Genomic DNA, 20,944 nt, shown 5'->3' with positions numbered 1-20,944 from the left:
TTTAAATTAGAAAATCAGAATGGTAGACGGGAGTTCAGAAATTTTCATTGAATGCATTGCTTATTTACATTTTAGCTTTATTTTCCAAGACTAACAAGTAAGTTAATATTATTTAAATGTAGTAGAGCTATCCTGAGTGTTAAGGGTGTATGATTTTTCTTACCTGTATAGTAGTGACAGTGGTATATAAAGGTACATGGAAATAAAGTTACAAGAAAAGCATCATTGTAAAACTTTAAAATTTTTGAAATATTAGACTCTTATATTTTAAAGTTTCCTAGATGATCAAAGTTTCCTTTTGGTATGTAAAGGAAAGATTTGAAGAAATTCTTCTGTTTGATCTGAATGGTTAAAACCCTGGTGGTAGTTATTAAAATTCTGACTTAATGCGTACTGCTAAATAAAATTGTCTATTTTAACTTGGTCTGCGCTCTGAGCTGAGCATAGTTGTTTTATTTCTTTGCTGTAGAACAGACACCTGATATATTTATTGGGAGTTGATGGGTTTGGAGAATAATCATTAAATGAACAAGTAGAAATCTGAACATTGTATGTTGATTGAGTGAGGTTGATAGATGGGTGAAGACTCTTAATTAATCTCAGTGATTCTTGTTTATAGGATGTACTTAGACATTTAGGGAGTTATTGGCAGATTCCTGAATTTGTGATAAGATCTGTCATCTTCATTCATTTGAATGACCCTTTTTCTCTGGGGGATTAAAATATGAGAATATGTGTGACATCAGTCACCCTTCTAGGTGTCTATTTTAGAAGAGAAACAAAGCACTCTCTCCACTTCCAGTGTTCTAGTTGTCATAGATAGCATTAAGATAAAATAATTTGCTTCAAGGTATTGATGGACTATTATGAAATCATCTCAACAGGCAGAATCTGGAGGAGCAGATATGAAATTAGAGAACTTGATTCATGCTCTTTCTTCAGAGCTAGGGGTAGTCTATTTAGTATGTGCATAAAAGCTATTGCTTTAGCTTCTAGTTACTCCGTATTATTTCCATTCTTTAAGTTAAATATGTACTAGGCCAAGAAAGATGTCTATGAAAAGAAAATGAATAAAAATTAGAACTGACAGTAATTTTGCTTTTTTTGTTTTTTGTCAAATTTTAATGTATGTATTTAGTTTCAGGCTATTGACTTGACATCTAAGAATAGGCTAGATAGCTCTTTAAAGAAAAATGTACTTAATTTTGGAGAAGAGATCTCTCCTGCATTTTGGTGGTGTAAATAGTGGGAGGTTTGCAGTTTCTACTGCAGACTGCCTTCTATGTGTTCCTGTATGTACTATAAAGTAATCCTGTGTTGTTTGGATTGTAATTTCAGTTAATCTAAATGATCTTGTCTAATTAAGTTGATGTGCCTTAAAAAAAAAAAAAGAAATGCAAGAGATCTGTTAGGGATACCTTAAGGTCTGCCTGTGAAGGTAAAGGGGGTGGGAGTAAAATAGGGCAGGGAAGACTTTCAGATCACAAGGTAGAGTTGTTCTTCCTTCACTCTTGATGTTACAGATTGCCCTCTGACATCATTTCCCTCCTGTCCGAAGAACTTACTTTAGCAATTCTTTGACAGCGGCAGCTTCAACTTGCCTTCATCTGAGAATCATCCCCAAAGTATATTTTTGTTTGATGCAAGATTCTGGGATGACAGTTTTTTGCTCTCAGTGCTTAAAAAATGTTGTGTCACTTCGTTCTGGTCTCCATGGTTTCTTTTGAAAAATCTGGTCGTTTGAATCACAGTTCTCTTGTAAGGAATGCATCACTTTTCTCTAGCTACTTTCAAGAATATTATCTTTGCAAACAAAAAGACTGCCTTTTTCTTTCAAAATGTAAATAACTGCCCTACAGGCTTTGATGTTTCCGGCATCTGTATCATCTCAGCATTGTTGTCTGTTGAACACCCTTTTCCATGCAAGTTTAGATTTTCCTGTTTCTTCGTATGTATGCAAAATAATTTTTCATTGTATCCTAGACGTTTTTATTTTATTTTTAATTTTTTCCACTTTATTTTTTCATTTTTCAATTAGTGTTGACATACAGTTACATTAGTTTCAGTGTACAATATAGTGACTGGACATGTCATTAACTTACAAAGTGATCATCTCAATAATTCTAACACTCGCCCAACACTATATATACATAGTTACTACAACATTGGCTATGTTCCCTATGCTGTATTTTACATCCCTGTGACTATTTTATATCTGCTGATTTGTGCTTCTTAATCCCCTCACCTTTTCAACCAGACTGCCAACCCCTCTTCCCATGTGGCAACCATCAACTTCTCTGTATAGATGAGTTTATTTCCATTTTGTGTGTTCATTTACTTTGTTTTTTAGATTCCACATAAAGGGGAAATCATATGGTATTTTATCTTTCTCTATCTGGCTTATTTTCATTTAGCATAATACCCTCGAGGTCCATTTGTGTTGTTGCAAATGGCCAGATTTCATTCCTTTTTGGCTGAATAATGTTCTATTGCATTTATGTCCTACATTTTCTTTATCCAATTGTCTATCGATGAACACGTAGGTGTTTTCCATATCTTGACTGTTATAAGTAATGCAATAAACATAGGGGTGCATAAATTTTTCCAATTAGTGTTTTGGATTTCTTTGGATAAATATCCAGAAGTGGAATTGCTGGGTCATATGCTAGTTCTATTTTTGATTTTTTGTGGAACCCCATACTCTTTTTCATAGTGGCTGCACCAGTTTGCAATCCCATCAACAATACAAATGGGTTCCCTTTTCTCTACAATCTTGTGAACACTTGTTTTATTTATTGATGATAGCCATTCTGAGAGGTATGAGGTGACATCTCATTGTTTTAATTTGTATTTCTCTGATGATTAGTGATGTTGAGCATATTTTCATATCTGTTGGCTATTTGTATGTCCTCTTTGGAGAAATGTCTACTCGGGTCCTCAGCCCTTTTTTTTCTGGTGGGGGGTGTTAAGTTATGTGAGTTCCTTATATATTTCAGACCTTAACCCCTTATCAGATATATCACTGGCAGATACCCATTTAGTGGGTAATTTTTTTAGTGGGTAATTTAGTGGGTTGATGATTTCCTTTACTGTGCAAAATCTTTTATTTTGGTGTCGTCCCATTTATTTTTTCTTTTGTTTCTCATGTTCAAGGGGACATATCCAAAAAAAAATTACTAAGAGCAATGACAGAGACTTTCTATGTTTTCTCCTAAGAGTTTTATGGTTTCAGGTCTCACATTTAAGTCTTTAACCCATTATTTTCCTTTTTATTGAATTTATTGAGGTGACACTAGTTAACAGATTATACAGGTTTCAGGTGCACAGTTCTGCACATCATCTATCACTATATTGTGTGTTCACCACCCAAAGTCGAGCCTCCTTCCGTCACCATTTATCCCCCTATATCCTCCTTCACCTCTCTCCACCCCCCCATGCCACACCCTCTGCAATTACCATACTGTTGTCCATGTCCATGAGTTTCTCTCTCTCTCTCTCTCTCTTTTCTTTTCCCCTCAATTTCTCCACCCTTCCTGACCCAGCCTCCAACCAATACAATTGTCAGCTGGCTCTCTATCTATGAGTCTGTCAATATTTTGCCTGTTGATTAGATTCCACATATTACTGAAATCTTTTGTTACTTGTCTTTTTCTGACTAGCTTATTTCACTTAGCATAATGCTGTTCGGGTCCATCCATGCTGTCTTTTTAATCCAGCTTGAGTTTATTCTTGTATATAGCATAAGAAAGTTAAGTAGGGTTTTTTTTCTTTTTCTGACATATGTCTGTTTAGTTTACCCAACACCGTTTATTGAAGTGATTGTCTTTACCCTATGGTATATTCTTGCTTCCTTTGTCACAGGTTATTGACCATAGAGGCATGGATTTCTTTTGTTTTTAAAAAATATATTTTATTGATTATGCTATTACAGTTGTCCCAGTTTTTCCCCTTTGCTCAGTACCCCCATTCCCTCCAGCAATCCCCCTTCTTAGTTCATGTCCATGGATAATGCAGGTAAGACTACTCCATTTCCTATGCTGTTCTTAACATCCCTCTGTCTGATTTTTACCTACCAATTTGTGCTTTTTAATCCCTGCACCTTTTCCCCTGTTTTCCCCCTCCCAACTGATAACCCTCCAAATGATCTCCATATCTATGATTGTGTTCCTATTTTGCTTGTTTGCTTACTTTATTGTTTGGATTCACTTATTGATAGTTGTGAATCTTCTGCCATTCTAATGTTTATTGTTTTGATCTTCTTTTTCTTATATAATTCCCTTTAGTATTTCATATAATATGATTTGGTGATGATAAACTCCTTTAGTTTTACCTTGTCTGGGGACTACCTTATCTGCCCTTCAATTCTAAATGATAGCTTTGCTAGATAGAGTAATTTAGGTTTCAGGTCCTTGCTTTTCATCACTTTGAATACTTCTTGCCAGTTCCTTCTAGCCTGCAAAATTTTCTTTTGAGAAATTAGCTGAGAGTCTTCCTGGGACTCCTTTGCAGGTAGCTCTCTGCTTTTCTCGTTGCTTTTAAGATTCTCTTTTTATCTTTTTTAACCTTTGGCATTTTAATTATGATGTGTCTAGGTGTGGTCCTTTTTGGATCCATCTTGCTTGGGACTCTCTGTGCTTCCTGGATTTGTATGTCTATTTCCTTACCCAAATTAGGGTAGTTTTCTGACATTTTTTCAAATAAGTTTTCAGTTTCTTGTTCTTCTTCTCCTTCTGGCACTCCTGTGATTTGGATGTTGGTACCTTTAAAGTTGTCCCAGAAGTTCCTAAGCCTATATCCTTGTTTGTTTGGTTTTTTTCTTTCTTTCTTTCTTTTTTCTTCCTACTGTTCTGATTGAATGCTTTTCCCTTCTTTGTGTTCCGAATCATTGATTTGATTCTTGGCTTCACCCTCTCCACTGTTGGTTCCCTGTAGATTTTTCTTTATTTCACTTAATGCAACCTTCATTTCTACCTGGGTCTTTTTTATGGCATTGAAGTACCCGGTGAGTTCTTGGAGCATCCTGATAACCGGTGTTTTGAACTATGCATATGATAGGTTGCTTACCTCTATTTCATTTAGTTCTTTCTCTGGAGTTTTGTTCAGTCCTTTCATTTGGCCCATATGTCTTTGTTTTCTCACTTTGGCAGCCTCCCTGTGTCTGTTTCTGTGTATTAGGTAGAGCTGCTTTTACTTCTTGTCTAGTGCATCTGTTAAGTTATATGGGGTGTTGCCTTAGGTGATCGCCAGGGCTGGGCAACCCGTGTCACTGCTCTGTTGCTTTATGTGGGGGAGGGCTCACAGAGGAGACAGTGTCACTGCCAGGCCTCTGGAGTTTTGCCCAGGGAGAAGCTCTATCCCCACTTGTACTACACTCTCTCCCCATATGCTACTGGTGCCCTTCCAGCTGTTGGCCCTGGTGCTGAATCCCAGAGGGGTGGGTCTGTATGTGTCCTGAGTACCTTGTGGCCCTCTAAGAGAGGACACAATTTCTTCTGCTCTCCCAAAAATCACTGGTTTTTATAGCCAGAAGTTATGGGGACTTATCTTCTTGGTGCTGGGACCCTGGGCCGGGTGGTCTGGACTGGGGCTGAGATCCTTGGCTCCTGAGGTATCCCTCCATCTTTTATCCACCATACATAGTTGTGGGGCCACCCAATCCCATCTCTGTGTCTCTCTATGCCACTCGTGTCTCCACCCCTCCTACCTGTCTGGATGAATGTGGCTTTTTTAAATCCTTGTTTGTCGGGCTTCCGCACAGCTCTGTTTTTTGTTCTGGGTGATAATTGTTTTGTAGCGTAGCTGTATTTTTTGCTATAGTTGTGCACAGAGGCAAGGCATGTTTACCTATGCCTCCATCTCTCCATCTTGACTGAAAGTTCTATGGATTTATTTCTGGGTTCTCTGTTTTGTTTCATTGATCTATGTGTCATGCTGTTTTGATTACTGTAGTTTTGTAGTATAGTTTGATACCAGGAAGTATGATACATCTAACTTTATTCTTCTTTCTTAAGATTATTTTGGCTATTCAGGGTCTTTTGTACATTTTAGGATTATTTGTTCTAGTTCTGTGACAAGTACCATTGATATTTTGTTAGGAATTGCATTGGACCTATAGGTTATTTTGGGGTAGAATGGATATTTTAATGATGTTATTCTTTGTGTCCATGAACACAGTTTATGCTTCCCTCTATTTGTTATCTTCTTCAGTTTCTTTTTTTTTTTTTTTTAAGATTTTATTTATTTATTTTTAGACAGAGGGGAAGGGTGGGAGAAAGAGAGGGAGAAAAACATCAACGGGTGGCTGCCTCTAGCATGCCACCCACCGGGGACCCAGCCTGCAACCCAGGCATGCACCCCTATTGGGAACCAAACCAGCGACTCCCTGGCCTGCAGGCCGGCACTTAACCCACAGAGCCACACCAGCCAGGTTTTCTTCTTCAGTTTTTTCCTTCAATGTCTTTTGTTTTCTGAGTACAGGTCTTAGTTAAATTTATTGCTAGCTAGTTTATATTTTTTTCTTCAATTGTAAATGGGATTGTTTTCTTCTCTTTCTGACAGATTATTAGTGGTATAGAAAAATGCAACCAACTTTGAATATTAATTTTGTTTCCGGCTACTTTACTGAATTTATCAGTTCTAATAATTTTGGTGGATTTTTTAGGGTTCTCTGTATGTAGTATCATGTCATCTACAAATAATGACTTTTTTTTCTTTCCAATTTGGATTTTATTTCTTATTGTTATGGCACGGACTTTCCTATACTATGTTGAATAATGTGGTGAGTGTGGACATCCTTGTCTTTTTTCTAATCTTAAAACTTTCAGCTTTTCACTAGTGAATATGATGTTAGCTGTGGGTTTGTCATATATAGCATTTATTATGTTGAGATATGTTTCTCTGTCTTTGGTGAGAGTTTTAATCATAGTAAATATTGGGTTTTGTAAAATATTTTTCTGAATCCATTGATAGGATCATTTGATTTTTATCCTTTATTGTGTTTTGAGTTTTATCCTTTATTGTGTTTTAGGTAGTGTATCATAACTTTAATTGATTCATAGATATTGGACTACCTTTGCATCCCAGGAATAAGTCCCATTGATCATTGTGTATCATTTTTAATATATTGATGAACTCATTTTGCTAATATTTCAGTGAGGATTTTTGCATCTGTCTTCATCAGGTATATTGGCCATAATTTTCTTTTTTGTAACGTCTTTTTGTGGTTTTGGTAACAGGGTAATACCTGCCTTGTAAAATGAATTTGGGAACCTAGCCTCCTTTTTAGATTTCTGGAATAGTTTGAGGATAGGCATTAATTATTTGCACATTTGGTAAAATTCACCTGTGAAGCCCATTGGTCCAAGATTTTTTTGTTTGTTGAAAGGTTTTTGACTTACTGATTCTATTTTGTTAGTTGTTACGAGTCTGTTTCTTACTTATTTAGTCTTGGAAGATTGTATGTTTCTAGGACTTTACCCATTTCTTCCAGGTTATTTAATTTGTTGGCATATAATTGTTTGTAGTATTTTCTTATAATCTTTTGCACTTTCCTGGTTTTGGTTGTTTCTCTTTCATTTCTGATTTTATTAATTTAAGCCCTCTTTTTTTCTTGATGAGTCTGACTAAAGGTCTATCAATTTTGTAATATTTTCAAAGAACCTGGACTTGGTTTCATTGATCTTTTGCATTTTTTCAGACTGAATTTTATTTATTTTTGCTGTGATCTTTATTATTTCTTTTTTTTCTCACTTTCGGCTTTGTTCGTTTGTCTGATTCTTTTAGGTGTAAAGTTGGATTGTTGATTTGAGAATTTTGTTGTTTCTTGAAGTAAGGTTAAATGTATTGCTATGAATTTCCCACTTAGAACTGCTTTGGCTGTGTTCCAGAGATAATTTTTTTTTTAAATTTCACATCATGTTTATTCTGTTACAGTTTTCTCAGTTTTTCCCCCTTTGCCCTCCTCCACATCTTTCCCCCACCCCCCACAGTCATTCCACTCTGTTGTCCATATCCATGGGTCATTTATACATGTTCTTTGTTTAGTCCCTTCTCCTTTCCACCATTGTCCTCCTTCCACATCCTCTCGGGTCACTTTCAGTCTGCTTCGTGTTTCCTTGCCTGTGGTTTATTTTATTTATTAGTTTATTTTGTTGAATAGATTCCACTTATTGGTGAGATCATATGGTATTTGTCTTTCACTGACTGGCTTATTTCACTTAGCATAATGTTCTCCAGTTCCATCCATGTTTTCGCAAGAGGTAGGAGTTCCTTCTTTCTTTCTTTTCTTTTTTTAAATGCAGATTTACTTTATTTATTTGTTCTTTTAAATGTCAAAATCCATTATAGAATATTAAGAAATTTAAATCCATTATGAATTCTCAGCAGTTAAAACAACGTGACACCAGCACAGAAATAATCACCTAGATCAGTGAAATAAAATGAACATTCTAGAGACAAATGTATATATCTAACAATGTAATATATGATTCAATTGATACTTCAAAACAATGGGGAAAATAAGACTTATTCAATAAATAAGGTGCATGGACCACTATTACTTGAAATAAAACAGACATAGATCCCTACTTCACACATTAGACAAAAAATAATCAGGTGAATTAAAAATCAATATGTAAAATCTCCAGAGTTTTCGGAGAAAATGCAAAATAATATTTTCCTTACCCCGAAGTAAAATATTCAAACCCAGAAGCTATAAAGTAAAATATTGACAATATGACTGTATTAAACATTTAAGACTATACAGTGATATACATATAAAAAATGTTAAAGGACAAGTAATAGACTAGGAAAGTATTTGCAACATCTAAAAAAGGGTTAATGGTTTTTGGGTTTTTGGGGGGGGGCAAAAATTCTACAAACATGTAATCAAAAAGTGGATGAAGAATAGCAAAAAGTCATTTAAAGCTTTTTTCAAAATAATAGCAATAGGCAAGAAATATACCAAAACAGGTTTAGTTTCAACAAATAATAAAGTAACAATTAAAATAACACATGATTGTCACAATCAGATTAATAAGTCTTACAAATATTGGTAATACCAAGAATTGGTGACTGCGAAAGGAACTGAATATTCATAGACTCCTCTTCTTCATCTCCTTAAAGCAGTCCCTTTGCATATCTTGCAGTGCTGGTTTGGTGGAGGTGTATTCTTTCGGCCTCCTTTTGTCTGGGAAACTCCTTACTTCGCCTTCCATTTTAATTGAGAGCCTTGCTGGGTAGAGCAGTCTTGGTTGCAGGCCTTTGCTCTTCAGGACCTGGAATATTTCTTGCCATTCCCTCTGGCATGTAGTGTTTCTGTTGAGAAGTCAGCTGCTGGCCGTACCAGGGCTCCCTTATATGGTACTACCTGTTTATCCCTTGCTTCCTTTAGGGTTCTCTGCTGGTCTTTGATGTTTGCCATTTTCATGATGATGTGTCTTGGAGTGGGCCTCATTGGGTTCCTCTTGAATGGGACCCTCTGTGCTTCCTGGACTTGCGTGACTTTTTCTCTCCTCAGATGAGGGACGTTTTCCATCATCACTTTTTCAAACAGGTTCTCTATCCCTTCCTCATCCTCTTCTTCTAGTATCCCTATTAATACGGATATTATTACGTTTCAGGTTGTCCTGCATTCCCGTCAACGGCTCTTCATTCTTTCTGAGTCTTTTTTCATTTTCTTGCTCTTTCTGGGAGCTTTTTCTGTCTTGTCCTCCAGCTCGCTGATTCGATCCTCAGCTTCACCTAGCCTGCTTTTGATTCCTTCTACTGTGTTCTTCAGTTCAGAAATCGTATTCTTCATTTCCTCTTGTCTCTTATTGATAGTTTCTGTGTCCTTTTTCATGCTGGTAGAGTTTGCAGTAAGTTCCTCGTGGTTTCCCTGTAGTTTTCTGTAGTTCTCCCTGAGCTCATTGAGCTCATTGAGCTTCCTTAGAACCGTTGTTTGGAACTCAGTATCTGATAGTTTACTTGCCTGTCTTTCATTTAGTTCTGTTTCTGGGGATTCCTCCTTTCCCTTTGACCGAGGGGTTGGTTCTTTGCCTTCCCATTATTTGTGAGACTCTTCTTTTTTGCATCTGCTTCTTAAATTGACCTGCCTTGATTTCCTGACTTTGCGGTGTGAACTTCCATGGTAGGAGAGCACTGTTTTTTCTTTCTGGATCTGCCTCTGACGATGTCAGATGTTAATCTCTGACCTTAGGCAGTCTGTTTGAGACTTCCAAGAATCTACTATCTGTGGCTGTCTCCTTCAGTTGTTAATGCAGTCACTGTACACTCAGCAGGCCAGCTTAGAGACACAACAGGGAGGGTAGAGCCCCTCCTAGGGGTGTAGTTATTGGGTCCTTTCACAGTGCTGCCACTCAGGGGAGTGATCTGCGTGAGCAAGATGGCTGCTGCCGTATTGGGAAGGAGTCAGCACCAGGATCCCGCTGGCTACTCCCTCTGTTCTCTCTCCAAAGCCTCCTTCCCCATCTCTCCTCAGGCATCTCTAACCCACTCTGCTCCCACCCCCACCTCTGCAGGAGCCCCTGGTAAGTGGCTGCAAATAAAAATTTATACGTTGACCCTTTAAATGGCTCTTTGTGTCTCTGGCAGAGAGCAACCCTACCGTTTTTCACAGCTGGCTGTTATCCATGTACTTTTTGGGCTCTGATGCTGTAGGCTGGAGATTCTCATTTATGGTTTAGACCTCACTTTTCACAGGGTGATTCAACTGGCCGTTTCAGTATCCTTCTGGTGCTGCCGTCCTTGGGTGCTCTGCCTGCCTTCTCGAGTCTGTACCGTGCTCCTTACCAGTTAGGTTGTGCTAAAGTTGATTCTTCTGTCTCCGAGGTTACAAGGCTCCTCTCTTGCTATTGTTCAGTTTTTTTTCCCAGGTGATTTCTCCACAATTTAGTTGTAATTCCAGATTGTTCCTGGGAGGACGTCAGTGTGACTTCTACTCACTCCTCTGCCATCTTGATTCTCGTGTTCCATTGATTTTGGAGGGGGACGGGTATTGTATTTTCATTTCATTTGTTAAATAACTTTTGATTTATTTCTTAATACCATTGCTTACCATCCCACTTAATGTTTTATAGCATGATACTTAGCCTCCATTTTGTGTGCTTTTTAGTTTTCCTCTTGTAATTGGTTTTTAATTTTATACATTTTTGATTGGAAAAGATGTTTGATATGATTTATTGATATGATATCAATCTTTTTAAATTTATTGATACTTGCTTTGTGGCCTAACATGTGCTATATGCTGGAAAATGTTCCATATGCACTTCAAAAGAATATATATTCTGCTTTTGTATGAAATGTGTGTCTGGGACATTTTTAATGTTCTGTTATGAGACTTTAGGTTTTGTTTAAATTCTATGGAAAATACTGATGTTTTTGTTTTAGTATACAGTTGACCTGGTGGTGGGTTCATTAGACAAGTTGTTACCAGTCTTCTCTGATTTGTAGTTTCAATGTCAGGTTTGTATACACAGCTATTACAGAACTATTTCATTATATCCTGTTTGTGTGCCAGCCAGTGGCCATTTTAGGACTTGGGAAGTAGGTCCGTCTCCTAAGTTCGATTTTCAAAGTCTGTGGTATGCTGCTTAGAGTCATAACCATGCATGTACAACTCAAGGATAAGCCCAGTAGTTCATAAACAACTTGAAGGGGTCACTTTTCTAAGTTTTTCCCTCTCTGCGTCTTTTTGGTACTTAATCATTCTCTGGGGCTCCTATTTTGGTAGTCTGGCCAGAAAGTTGGGGCTTCAATTACCTTGCCTTGATTGTGTCTCTATCTTGGCCTAGGTAATGGAAGTACAGAGAGCAAAGATGCATTAGGGGTTTCCCCCTCTCTTGGGACCACAGCTTCTCTGACTGGAAAGGAACCCTGCCTTCAGAATTTTAAGTACTCTGCTGTGGTGGGCAGAGTTCTAAAGCTACCTTCCCAAGGTTCTTGCTCCCATGTTATTCAGTCAAACATTAATCTAGGTACTGCTGAGAAGGGACTTTACAGATAAAATTAAGGTTACTAAGTGGTCAGCCTTCAAATGGGGAGATTAGTTGGGTGGGCCCAATGTAATACCATGAGCCCTTAAAAGCAGCGGAGGTGGGCAGAGAGATTTGGAGTGTGAGAGAGATGTCACTTCTGTTGTTGGCCTTGAAATACAACGAGGGGCATGAGACCTGGAATGGGGGTAGCCTTTAGAAACTGAGAACAATGCCCCCTCTATAATCAATAAGGGAACCAGGACCCCAACCTTAGCACTGCATGGGACAGTCCTGACAACAGCCTCAGTGAGCGTAGAATCGGATTCTTCCCGGATTCCAGATCAATGACACCTTTATTTCAGCTTTGTGGTACCTGGAGCAGAGAAATACCTGGGTCTCTTGGATTTCTGACCTGCAGATCTGTGAGATAATAAGATTGTGTTAAGTTGTAATAGAAAATTAATATACCTGCAGACTGCCTGGAACTAGAGGAGGAAGAAAATGGAGGGAGGGAAAACAGCATACAATTATGTGAGTAGGGGGAAAGCCCATTCCTTTCCCTTATGGCACAACTGAAGGGCTTCTCCTGGAGCTCTGTCTTCACATCCTGGGCGCCCAGTTTTGGGTTTTGGCAGCATTGCATTAGCCTAAGAGAGACTGGAGAGAGAAAAGTAGTCAACTTACTACTAGTTTTATGACCTTCTTCCCCAATCCACATGTTACTATTCACCTTTTAGTGTCCCCAAATAGCTGCTCAATTTGTTCTGTCCTGATTTTATAACTGCATTCAGTGGGAGAAACAGGGTAGAGTGGGCTTACTTAATCTTAATCAGAACTGAATTAATTTATTATGAAAAGAATTTTGTTCTTTGGAGAATGGTAATCCCCAATGGTAGTTCCTGCTAATACTTTATTGTACATTCTTGCATATTATTTTCTTAAACATTTGCAGGTGTTCTTTTTCTTAAAACAACAACAAAAATGGGGTCATCATTTTGTAGAAGTTGCTTTTTTCTACTTAAGGCATTAGGGACATTTTTATGAATTAGTAGATACATGGTAATGAACCTCGCTTTTTAATTGTGAATAGTAATACTAGAATAGCAGCGACTACTGTTTCGTTTAACTAATATGGAAATGTATTAAATTGCTAGGGCTGTTATAACAGTACCACAGACTACATGGGTGGAACAGACATTTATTTTCTACAATTCTGGAGACTTGAAAGTTCGTGATCAAGCTGTTGGCAGGGTTGCTTTTGTCTGAAGCCTCTCTGTTTGGCTTGGAGATAGCCATCTTCTCCCCATGTCTTTACATGGTGTCTTAGTTAGCTTGTGTTGCTATTATATAATACCATAGACTGGGTAGTTTAAACAGGAAAAAAATATTTTCTCACTATTCTGGGGCCTGAGAAGTCCAAGAACAAGGTCCTAGACAATTTATTTCCTATTAAGGGTAGACAACCTCCTTTCTGGCATGCTGATGACTGCTTTCTCACTGCATCCTCGTATGGTGGGGGGTGGGGGAGAGCAAGAAGTCCCTGCAAGAACAGTGCTCTGGTGTTTCTTCCTTGTTTTCCCTTATGACCTCATTTAACTTTTACCACCTCCTTACAGACAAATATAGTCACATGTGGTTAGGCCTTCAATGTAGGAAAGGGGGAGGAGCACGGACAGTCAGTCCCTTGCCACATGGTCTTCCATTTGGACCTGTCTGTGTCCTAATTTCCTTTTTTTAAATAAGGATACCAATCCTAATGGATTAGGACCCACCCTAAAGACCTCATTTTAACTTAATGATGTATATTGGGAGTTAAGACTTCAACACAAATTTTGAGAGAATGCAGTGAAGCCCATGATAGGGAGGTAGTGTTGTTTTTTCCACTTAAGGTAAGGAAGCCAAGGCTCAAAGACCTTGTGTAGTTTGGCTGAGATCATACAGCTGGTGAAAGATAGAACCGGGATTCAAATCCAAGTAGTTTGGCCCCGGAGCCTGCTTTCTTAAACACCTGGTCATGGTCCTACCTCCATTCCCCACCTTAGCACTGCAGTTGTTGGGATGTGTCATGGTATATTTAACTAACTCTGTATTGAGCATATGGGTTTTTGCTCCTTTTCTTTTATCCTATTAGTGCTACATTGAACATGCTTTTGCAGGCATCACTGCATACCTCTGAAAATAATTGCTATTGTATAATGCCTAGAAATCAATTATTCACAGACATCATTCTTAAATTTATATATTTTTGCAAAATGCCCTTTAAAACATCACCTGTTTACTTTCCCAGCAATAACTAATAAGTGTCAGGTTTGAAAAAGGAGCAATGGAAAAACTACTTCCTGTCATAGGCTACAGATGAATTTGAATTGGGTACTTATTGGAGGTATCTTAGAGTGAAATGAAGGCCATTCTTTCTCTTAGATGGGGTGAAAACTGTATGCAGTGATGCATCCTGATCAATTCATGAGTTACCTTCTTTTTTTCAGAATTTTGATTCTGACATAAGCAGTGTGGGAATAGACGGCTGCTGGCAGGCAGACAGCCAGAGGCTTCTCAATGAGGTGATGGTGGAGCACTTCTTTCGACAAGGAATGCTGGATGTAGCTGAGGAGCTCTGCCAGGTAACAGTGTGCCAACTCTGAGATGAAAAAGAAACAAAGGAACCCTTTGTGGAGTTTTGAGTCTTAGCCATAGATAGATTTTTAATGTTTAATTACCAGGGCAGACCTCATTTTACTAGGAAATCTTTTTTATGATGGGAGAAAGTTATAATCCTAGAACTTCTTAATTGGATTATTTCCTTATTCCTGCCCCACAGTGTTGGTCCTGAGTCTTCAATAAAGTTGTCAGAAGTGATACTACTGTCTTCATTTGCTCTTTTGACAGGGAAGGTTAGTATAGAGAAGGACAGAGGTTTATGTTTGTTCTTCTCTTCTGGCCCAACCTATAGAATTTTATCAAGAATTTCAAGCTAAAATTTACTTCAGATGAGTGTCATTTGTCTTTTATTTCTATTAGACATAAGTGTAGGGATCTCAGAACAGTTTACCAAATACCATGTAATCATAATGGCAGCAGCTGCCATATATTCAGTACTTACCACTTACCTTTATTTTTCACAGCACTTCTGGGAGGTAGAATCTGAGGTCTAGAGCCGTAACTTTCCCAAGGCCATACAGGTTCTTTCGTAAAGTAAGTAGGTAGGATTCAGTCCCAAATTTATGCCTCTTCAAATTATGTCCTCAGCTAGCATGTGCTACTGTATTTTCTGATAAGAACAGATACTGTACCTGATCTTAGCCGAAAGGCAGAGGAGGCTTTTTATTGTATTTTCTGTTGAAGACTATAAGGATTAAATAATTTAAGGCTAATCTGTAAACGAAACCTCTAATCCTTTTATATTTTAAACAAACAAACTATAACCCAGGTCTTTCTCCATACTTTGTGAGAATTGTGTTTATCTATATAAAGTTCCTAAAGTAAATTGTCATATTAGGATTAAGTTTGTTTATAAGTAATAAAGACCCAAAATATCAGTGGCTTAAACATTTTTTTTTTTTTTTTTTCCACAGAAATAGGAGGTAGTAAGCCATCCACAGCGTATACTATAGTAGCTGTGCTCCATGAAGCTCTCAGGGACCTAGGCTCTTTTTAGCTCTCCTGTTTCCAAGCTGTCTCCTGTCTTCATGGTCCAGGATACCAGTGAAAACTAGACCTTTTGGCATTCCAGGAAGGGGCAAAGAATACATGCTTATGTTTCATTGGCCAGAACTTAAACCTTACAGTCATACCCAGCTTTATTCCATATAGTTATATGCTCACCTAAATTTAGGGGTTCAACTACTTTGGAAAAGGAGAAAGAATGATAATGGGGCTCAGCCATCAGTCTCTGCCATGGAAATACATGTTAAAGAGAGATATCTTGAATGGTTTATCCCATATTTAATTTAGAATATGCTTTTACTGTATCTCTTTATCCTAATTACTTCTAACAATAGTTCTTTCTGTTTTTTCAGGAATCTGGTCTCTCTGTAGACCCCAGTCAGAAAGAACCATTTGTGGAGTTAAATCGAATATTAGAAGCATTAAAAGTCAGAGTTCTGAGACCTGCTCTGGAGTAAGTTACTGAGTTTGTTTTATTTTGAATACTTTGAGAGAACTTGATAAGGAGACTTTTTCAGAAAACACATTAGAGATTTTGAGATCTATATCGCACCTGGGGTAGACGTCAGAGAAATCAAGGGAGAATTATTTTATTTCTTTTAGCTAAGTGAATATGGGAGATGTGTAATATGAGAAACGGTTAGTGCTTACTTCACTTATCAATTGATCTGAATTCCCATGAGAGAAAGGGTTTCCTGTATCCAGGCTATACCATCACTTTAACATTATAACTGAGTGCTGTTGTTCAGGCAGGCTGAGTTTGATATTTGAACTTCCATAATGTGCCAGGTACTATGCTAGTATTCTAAAAAAACAACATAATTAGAGCTAAGTTGTATGCGTGAAGAGAGCAAAAAATTGTTATGATGGAGTTCTAGTCTATTGCCACTGTAAACTTCAATTATTTACTGTGAATTTGTCATTGCTATGAATTTTCTGAAATTACTGAGTAAGCTACGATAAATACCATCCTAGAGTAGAGTCAGCAGATTTTTTGATAAAGGGCCAGATAGTAAATATTTTAGGCTTTGCAGGTCACACAAGGTTTCCATCACATATTCTTTGTTTTATTTTACAACCCTTTCAAAATGTAAAAAACTAGCTTGGCCATCTGGCATACAAATGAACAGCAAGCCATATTGGGCCCTTGGCCGTAGTTTGCTGACCCTTGCTGTAGAATTTTTTAATGTGAGGATTGCTGGGTTATTTGTTGAAAGAAAAAAAAGAAAGGCGGGAGAGAGGAAGGAAGGCAGCCAGGCAGGAAGGACGGAAGGAAGGAAAAGGAAGGAAGGAAGGAAAGGAAGGAGGGAGGAAAGCTCATAAAAGGAAGAAACTGGCTGATAGAAACAGTGATATTTTTGTGAGATCATAGCCTTAGAATCCTGGTATTTTAAAATTGGTGGTATTCGAAATCATTGTAATCAGAAAAAAAAAATTGGAAGATCCTTGTTGATTTTATAGAATGCACATTTTATTTCCACTAAGCTATTTAATTTTTATAACTTCATTTCATAGAGTTCTTAAACCAGCCCAGATAAACAGGTAGAGATAGATAGATTCCTGTGTACATTTATAAATTATAAATTCCTATGCAAATTAAATATGACATAGGTAGGGACTCTATTTTTAAAGATAGGTGTTAAATGGTACCATTGGCTATGGTGGATAAAATCTTTATAATTTTTTGATTTTTTTTTTTTTAAAGCAGATTTCAGATTGTGATACACCTGGGAGATTAAATTTAAATACTTCTAATACCTCTTAAACAAAGTATGGCAACCACTCTTCTGTCTGTTTTCCTATTTCATATAGATAAAACATCTATAAAGGGGAATGAGGGAACCTAATAAAAATATATGGATTTTCCAGATGTTTTATAGTGGTTCGTAAATAATATTTGAGTTTTTCAAGGTAGTATTTATTTATCCATTAATTTCTCAGGTTTTTCATCAAACTTATTATTGAGTGCTTACTATGTACCAGAGACTGTGCTGAGTATTTGAACCACTGCAGCACTGGGAGTACTCAAGGTTTTTTCCTTTTTTGAATGAAGGAAATTGATAAGACCCTTTCAACTTTGTTCTTTTTCTGTGAGATCTAAATGTCTTACTGATAACTGTATCATTCATATCAGTTATTTCTGTAAATGTTTCCTGTTACTTATAGCTTGAAGCAGTGCTTTTCAGGCAAAGGGAAGACGTGTTCCATCCAGTTATTGGTAACAGCGTGAATTAAAAGTTTCCTCATTTCACTTTCCTGGCACTCTTGTCATGTTATGGGTACCTATCAGCATAGGGGAATGTAGTGATAATTATAGTGTTGATTACTTACAATGTGCCTAGCATTGTTCTCAGCATTTTTCATGTATTAATATATACTTTAACATAGATTATTTTAACAGATATTTACATGTTTTAACTTACAATCTTCATAATAATCCTATGAAATAGGTATTCATTTTACAGAGGAGGAATTGAGGCCTGGAACATATACCTGGGGTAGGGTGGGGGGGGAGTGGAGTCAAAGGTTGTATGATAAATGCTTCACATAGTATTTCCTTAATGCTCTCCTGGAGAGATTTACTGTGGTATATTAGATGGTCCATTAGCAGTCCTAAAGAAATTCATTTAACTTTGTAAAAACCCAGTGTTTCCCATGCATATTTGACTGAAGAATCCTTGTCTACCCCCACTCCCCTCCATAATGCCTATTAAAACCCACAAAATTGGAGTTTTATGGAACGTAAGTTTGTAAAATGATAGTTTAATAGAAATTTCTATTATAAAAACTCAAGCTTTCCCAATTCTTGCCTATTACTGCTGGGTATAAGCAGGATTTACTTAGCATCTTTTATGGGTAAGGTACAGAAAATTCACTTTACATGTAGCAAAAGTTGAAAAATGTAGGACATCAGTTTGGAGAATTGTGGTTCAGATTGTAGTTTGCTGGGGAAAATATCTTTCAGTTGTGTGGCATCTTGTTTTTGTACCTGCTGAAAGGAAGCATATGAAATCACCCATGACGGGAAAGAGGCTGAGAGAGGCTGCAGTAGTTCCTTCCAGGCAGCCTAGACAGTTGAGGAGACAGGCCAACCAAAAAAAAATTAATATGGACAGAGACAGTGGAAGTACTAGATGAGAAGGAAGTCTGGAGAGTGTTAGCTAGTAATTGCAAATAGTGAGAGACAATGGAAAGAAGGCAGAAAAGAAAAATGATATGGTAGAGAGAAGTGGCAGAAGGACAGCTAATTTACACTTACAGATCAGGAGCCTGCCTACTTTTTGTTTCTGCCCTTATATTTCTGAGTTTGTGTGCCCAGTGGAAAGGATATGGAAGAGAAGATGGCCAAGAGGGAAAAACATATTTGGGGTAATAATATCATTTACTGTTGTCTCTTCTATGTTGCTGGCCAAGTTTAAATGAAGTTCTAAGACAGTAAGTATTCCTCAGGAGGAAGAATAGGCTTGGCCATCACTTAACTGGATACATTCTCATCATGGAATTGAATAGGCAAGCTATGACAATAGAGAAATTGAGAATCTCTATAAAAAGAAAGGGAAAATTGAAATAAACTATCCATGAGATTGTTTTAAAGAAGGAGGAGTTAGACTAGGCCAGGAGGGGGAAAGGAGAGGAAAGATACTAGAGTTTGTGCTTGTAAAATACTGACCTGTTACTAACTTAGGTAAATAAAATCTCTTGGTTTTGTGGTAGGAAACTAGAAGTAAATAAGGCAATGTTATATATAAGTACTGTATTAAAAACCACTGGTTTACAGAACTGTGCTGATCAATAGGGTGACCCCTGCCACACCTACTTACTAGACAGACTTACCAAACTGCATTTCTCAGATACTCATGTAAAATTGGAAGTTTGTGTATTATGTTTTTAAGTACATTGAAATGTGTAATTCTACAGGTTGTATGGTTTCTTAAATGCCGTGTTAAGAAGGACAAAGATTCATATCAGTTCTGAGATGAATAAAATGTTAATAATAATGCCAATGATGGATGCAGCCCATATCTGAGAAATTACCATTGAAAATATCTCAGAAATAATATGTTAGCTATCCATTTCAGTCTCAGAAGCAAAGTTTATAGGGTTCCTAACTTTTGGCTCAACTTTGATTTTCATCATTTTTGCCATTCTCTGAATTTTTATGCATTTGATTCAGTCACCAATAATGATCATTCAAGTCCACACCTATGGAGTAAATAAATGTCACTCATTTCCCTGAACTTCATTTTTTTACTTCGAAGAACATGGCCCTAAAGGAAACTAGAAAAAGAAGATACTCATAAGCCTTGGAAAAATGCAATGACAGGTTGTAGTGGAGTGTAGTGTGGGAACTGGCAAGAGGCATTTTTATTTCACTATTACCAGAAATAGACACAAGCAGAGATTGGCAAAATTGTGAGAGGAGGGAGGAAAAGAAACTAATTCTGTCAGTTAGGTTCCTGGGGGAGAACAGTAAACTATGAATGTAGAATCTTAATTATTTTCGGAATGATACGGAAATTCTGAATGTGGAGCTAACAATATGCCCAATTCTTTTAGAGGCCTGTCAAGTAGGATTATTAATGCTTAGTGTTTTTGTGGGGTAATTGTGTGGATGTGGGTTGCTAGTAAGTCAGTATTATTGTTTTGGGGTCTTTTTATGGAAGAGGCCCAAAAGGTCTGGAGGATGCTGGGGCAGCGAACAGAGATAATTGTGACATTGTGACCTTAATGAGTGTCATCTTTCTGTCTGCAGTATTTCTCTAAAAAGAAATGGTTCCAAAGCTGACAGTGTTCTTCTAGCCTACATTGAAGATTGGGGAGCAGAGTTCCTTTTTCAAAATAGGTCACACTAAAGTTATAATTGAATATTTACTAGCTTGACGGTTATGCTGTAGTGGTGTTTGGTTTATTAAAAATTAAAAATCAAAAGTGTTCTGCTAGAAATGCCATTATCCAGAGTAAAGCACCACATATCCTCAAATCTCTAATTAGGCTTTTCTCCTTTTGGTCATGTTTTCTAGTGCTTTGTAGACAGTAGGTGAAGCTTTTGGTTCTGATTACAGTTTTGTGCTTTGTAGGTTTTGGATTTGGTTGTTACAAGGTCAGTTAAGCCTGTGACTATCTTCTACCCCCACTTTTGCTCCATGAGTCAAATACTGAAATACTCAGTGTGAACTTCTAGCTAAGAAAACTTAAAATGTTTTTGAAGGGCGATTAATTCATAGATGCACATTGTCATGTTCTCACCCAGTTGTTTCTCTAAAAACTAAAGTGGCATAGAGTAGTACATGGAAGTGCCCAACTAA

The 20,944-nt window shown here is 37.3% G+C and overlaps 1 protein-coding gene across 1 annotated transcript in view; it reads left to right on the top strand.

Moving 5' to 3' along the window:
- RMND5A (required for meiotic nuclear division 5 homolog A) overlaps positions 1-20,944 on the top strand; it is a 68,968-nt gene that overhangs the window by 26,353 nt on the left and 21,671 nt on the right. Inside the window, exons 3-4 of the mRNA XM_054575574.1 lie at positions 14,462-14,596; positions 15,992-16,092. Of these exons, the coding sequence (XP_054431549.1) occupies positions 14,462-14,596; positions 15,992-16,092 (236 nt within the window). The remainder of the gene's footprint in view (positions 1-14,461; positions 14,597-15,991; positions 16,093-20,944) is intronic.

The sequence above is a fragment of the Pteronotus mesoamericanus genome, unplaced genomic scaffold, assembly GCF_021234165.1.
Source record: "Pteronotus mesoamericanus isolate MK-2021 breed Mesoamerican mustached bat unplaced genomic scaffold, CSHL_Meso_final contig_311, whole genome shotgun sequence".
Lineage (NCBI taxonomy): Eukaryota > Metazoa > Chordata > Mammalia > Chiroptera > Mormoopidae > Pteronotus > Pteronotus mesoamericanus.
Note: the sequence above shows the minus strand (reverse complement) of the source record. Positions and strands in the feature narration are given on the sequence as shown.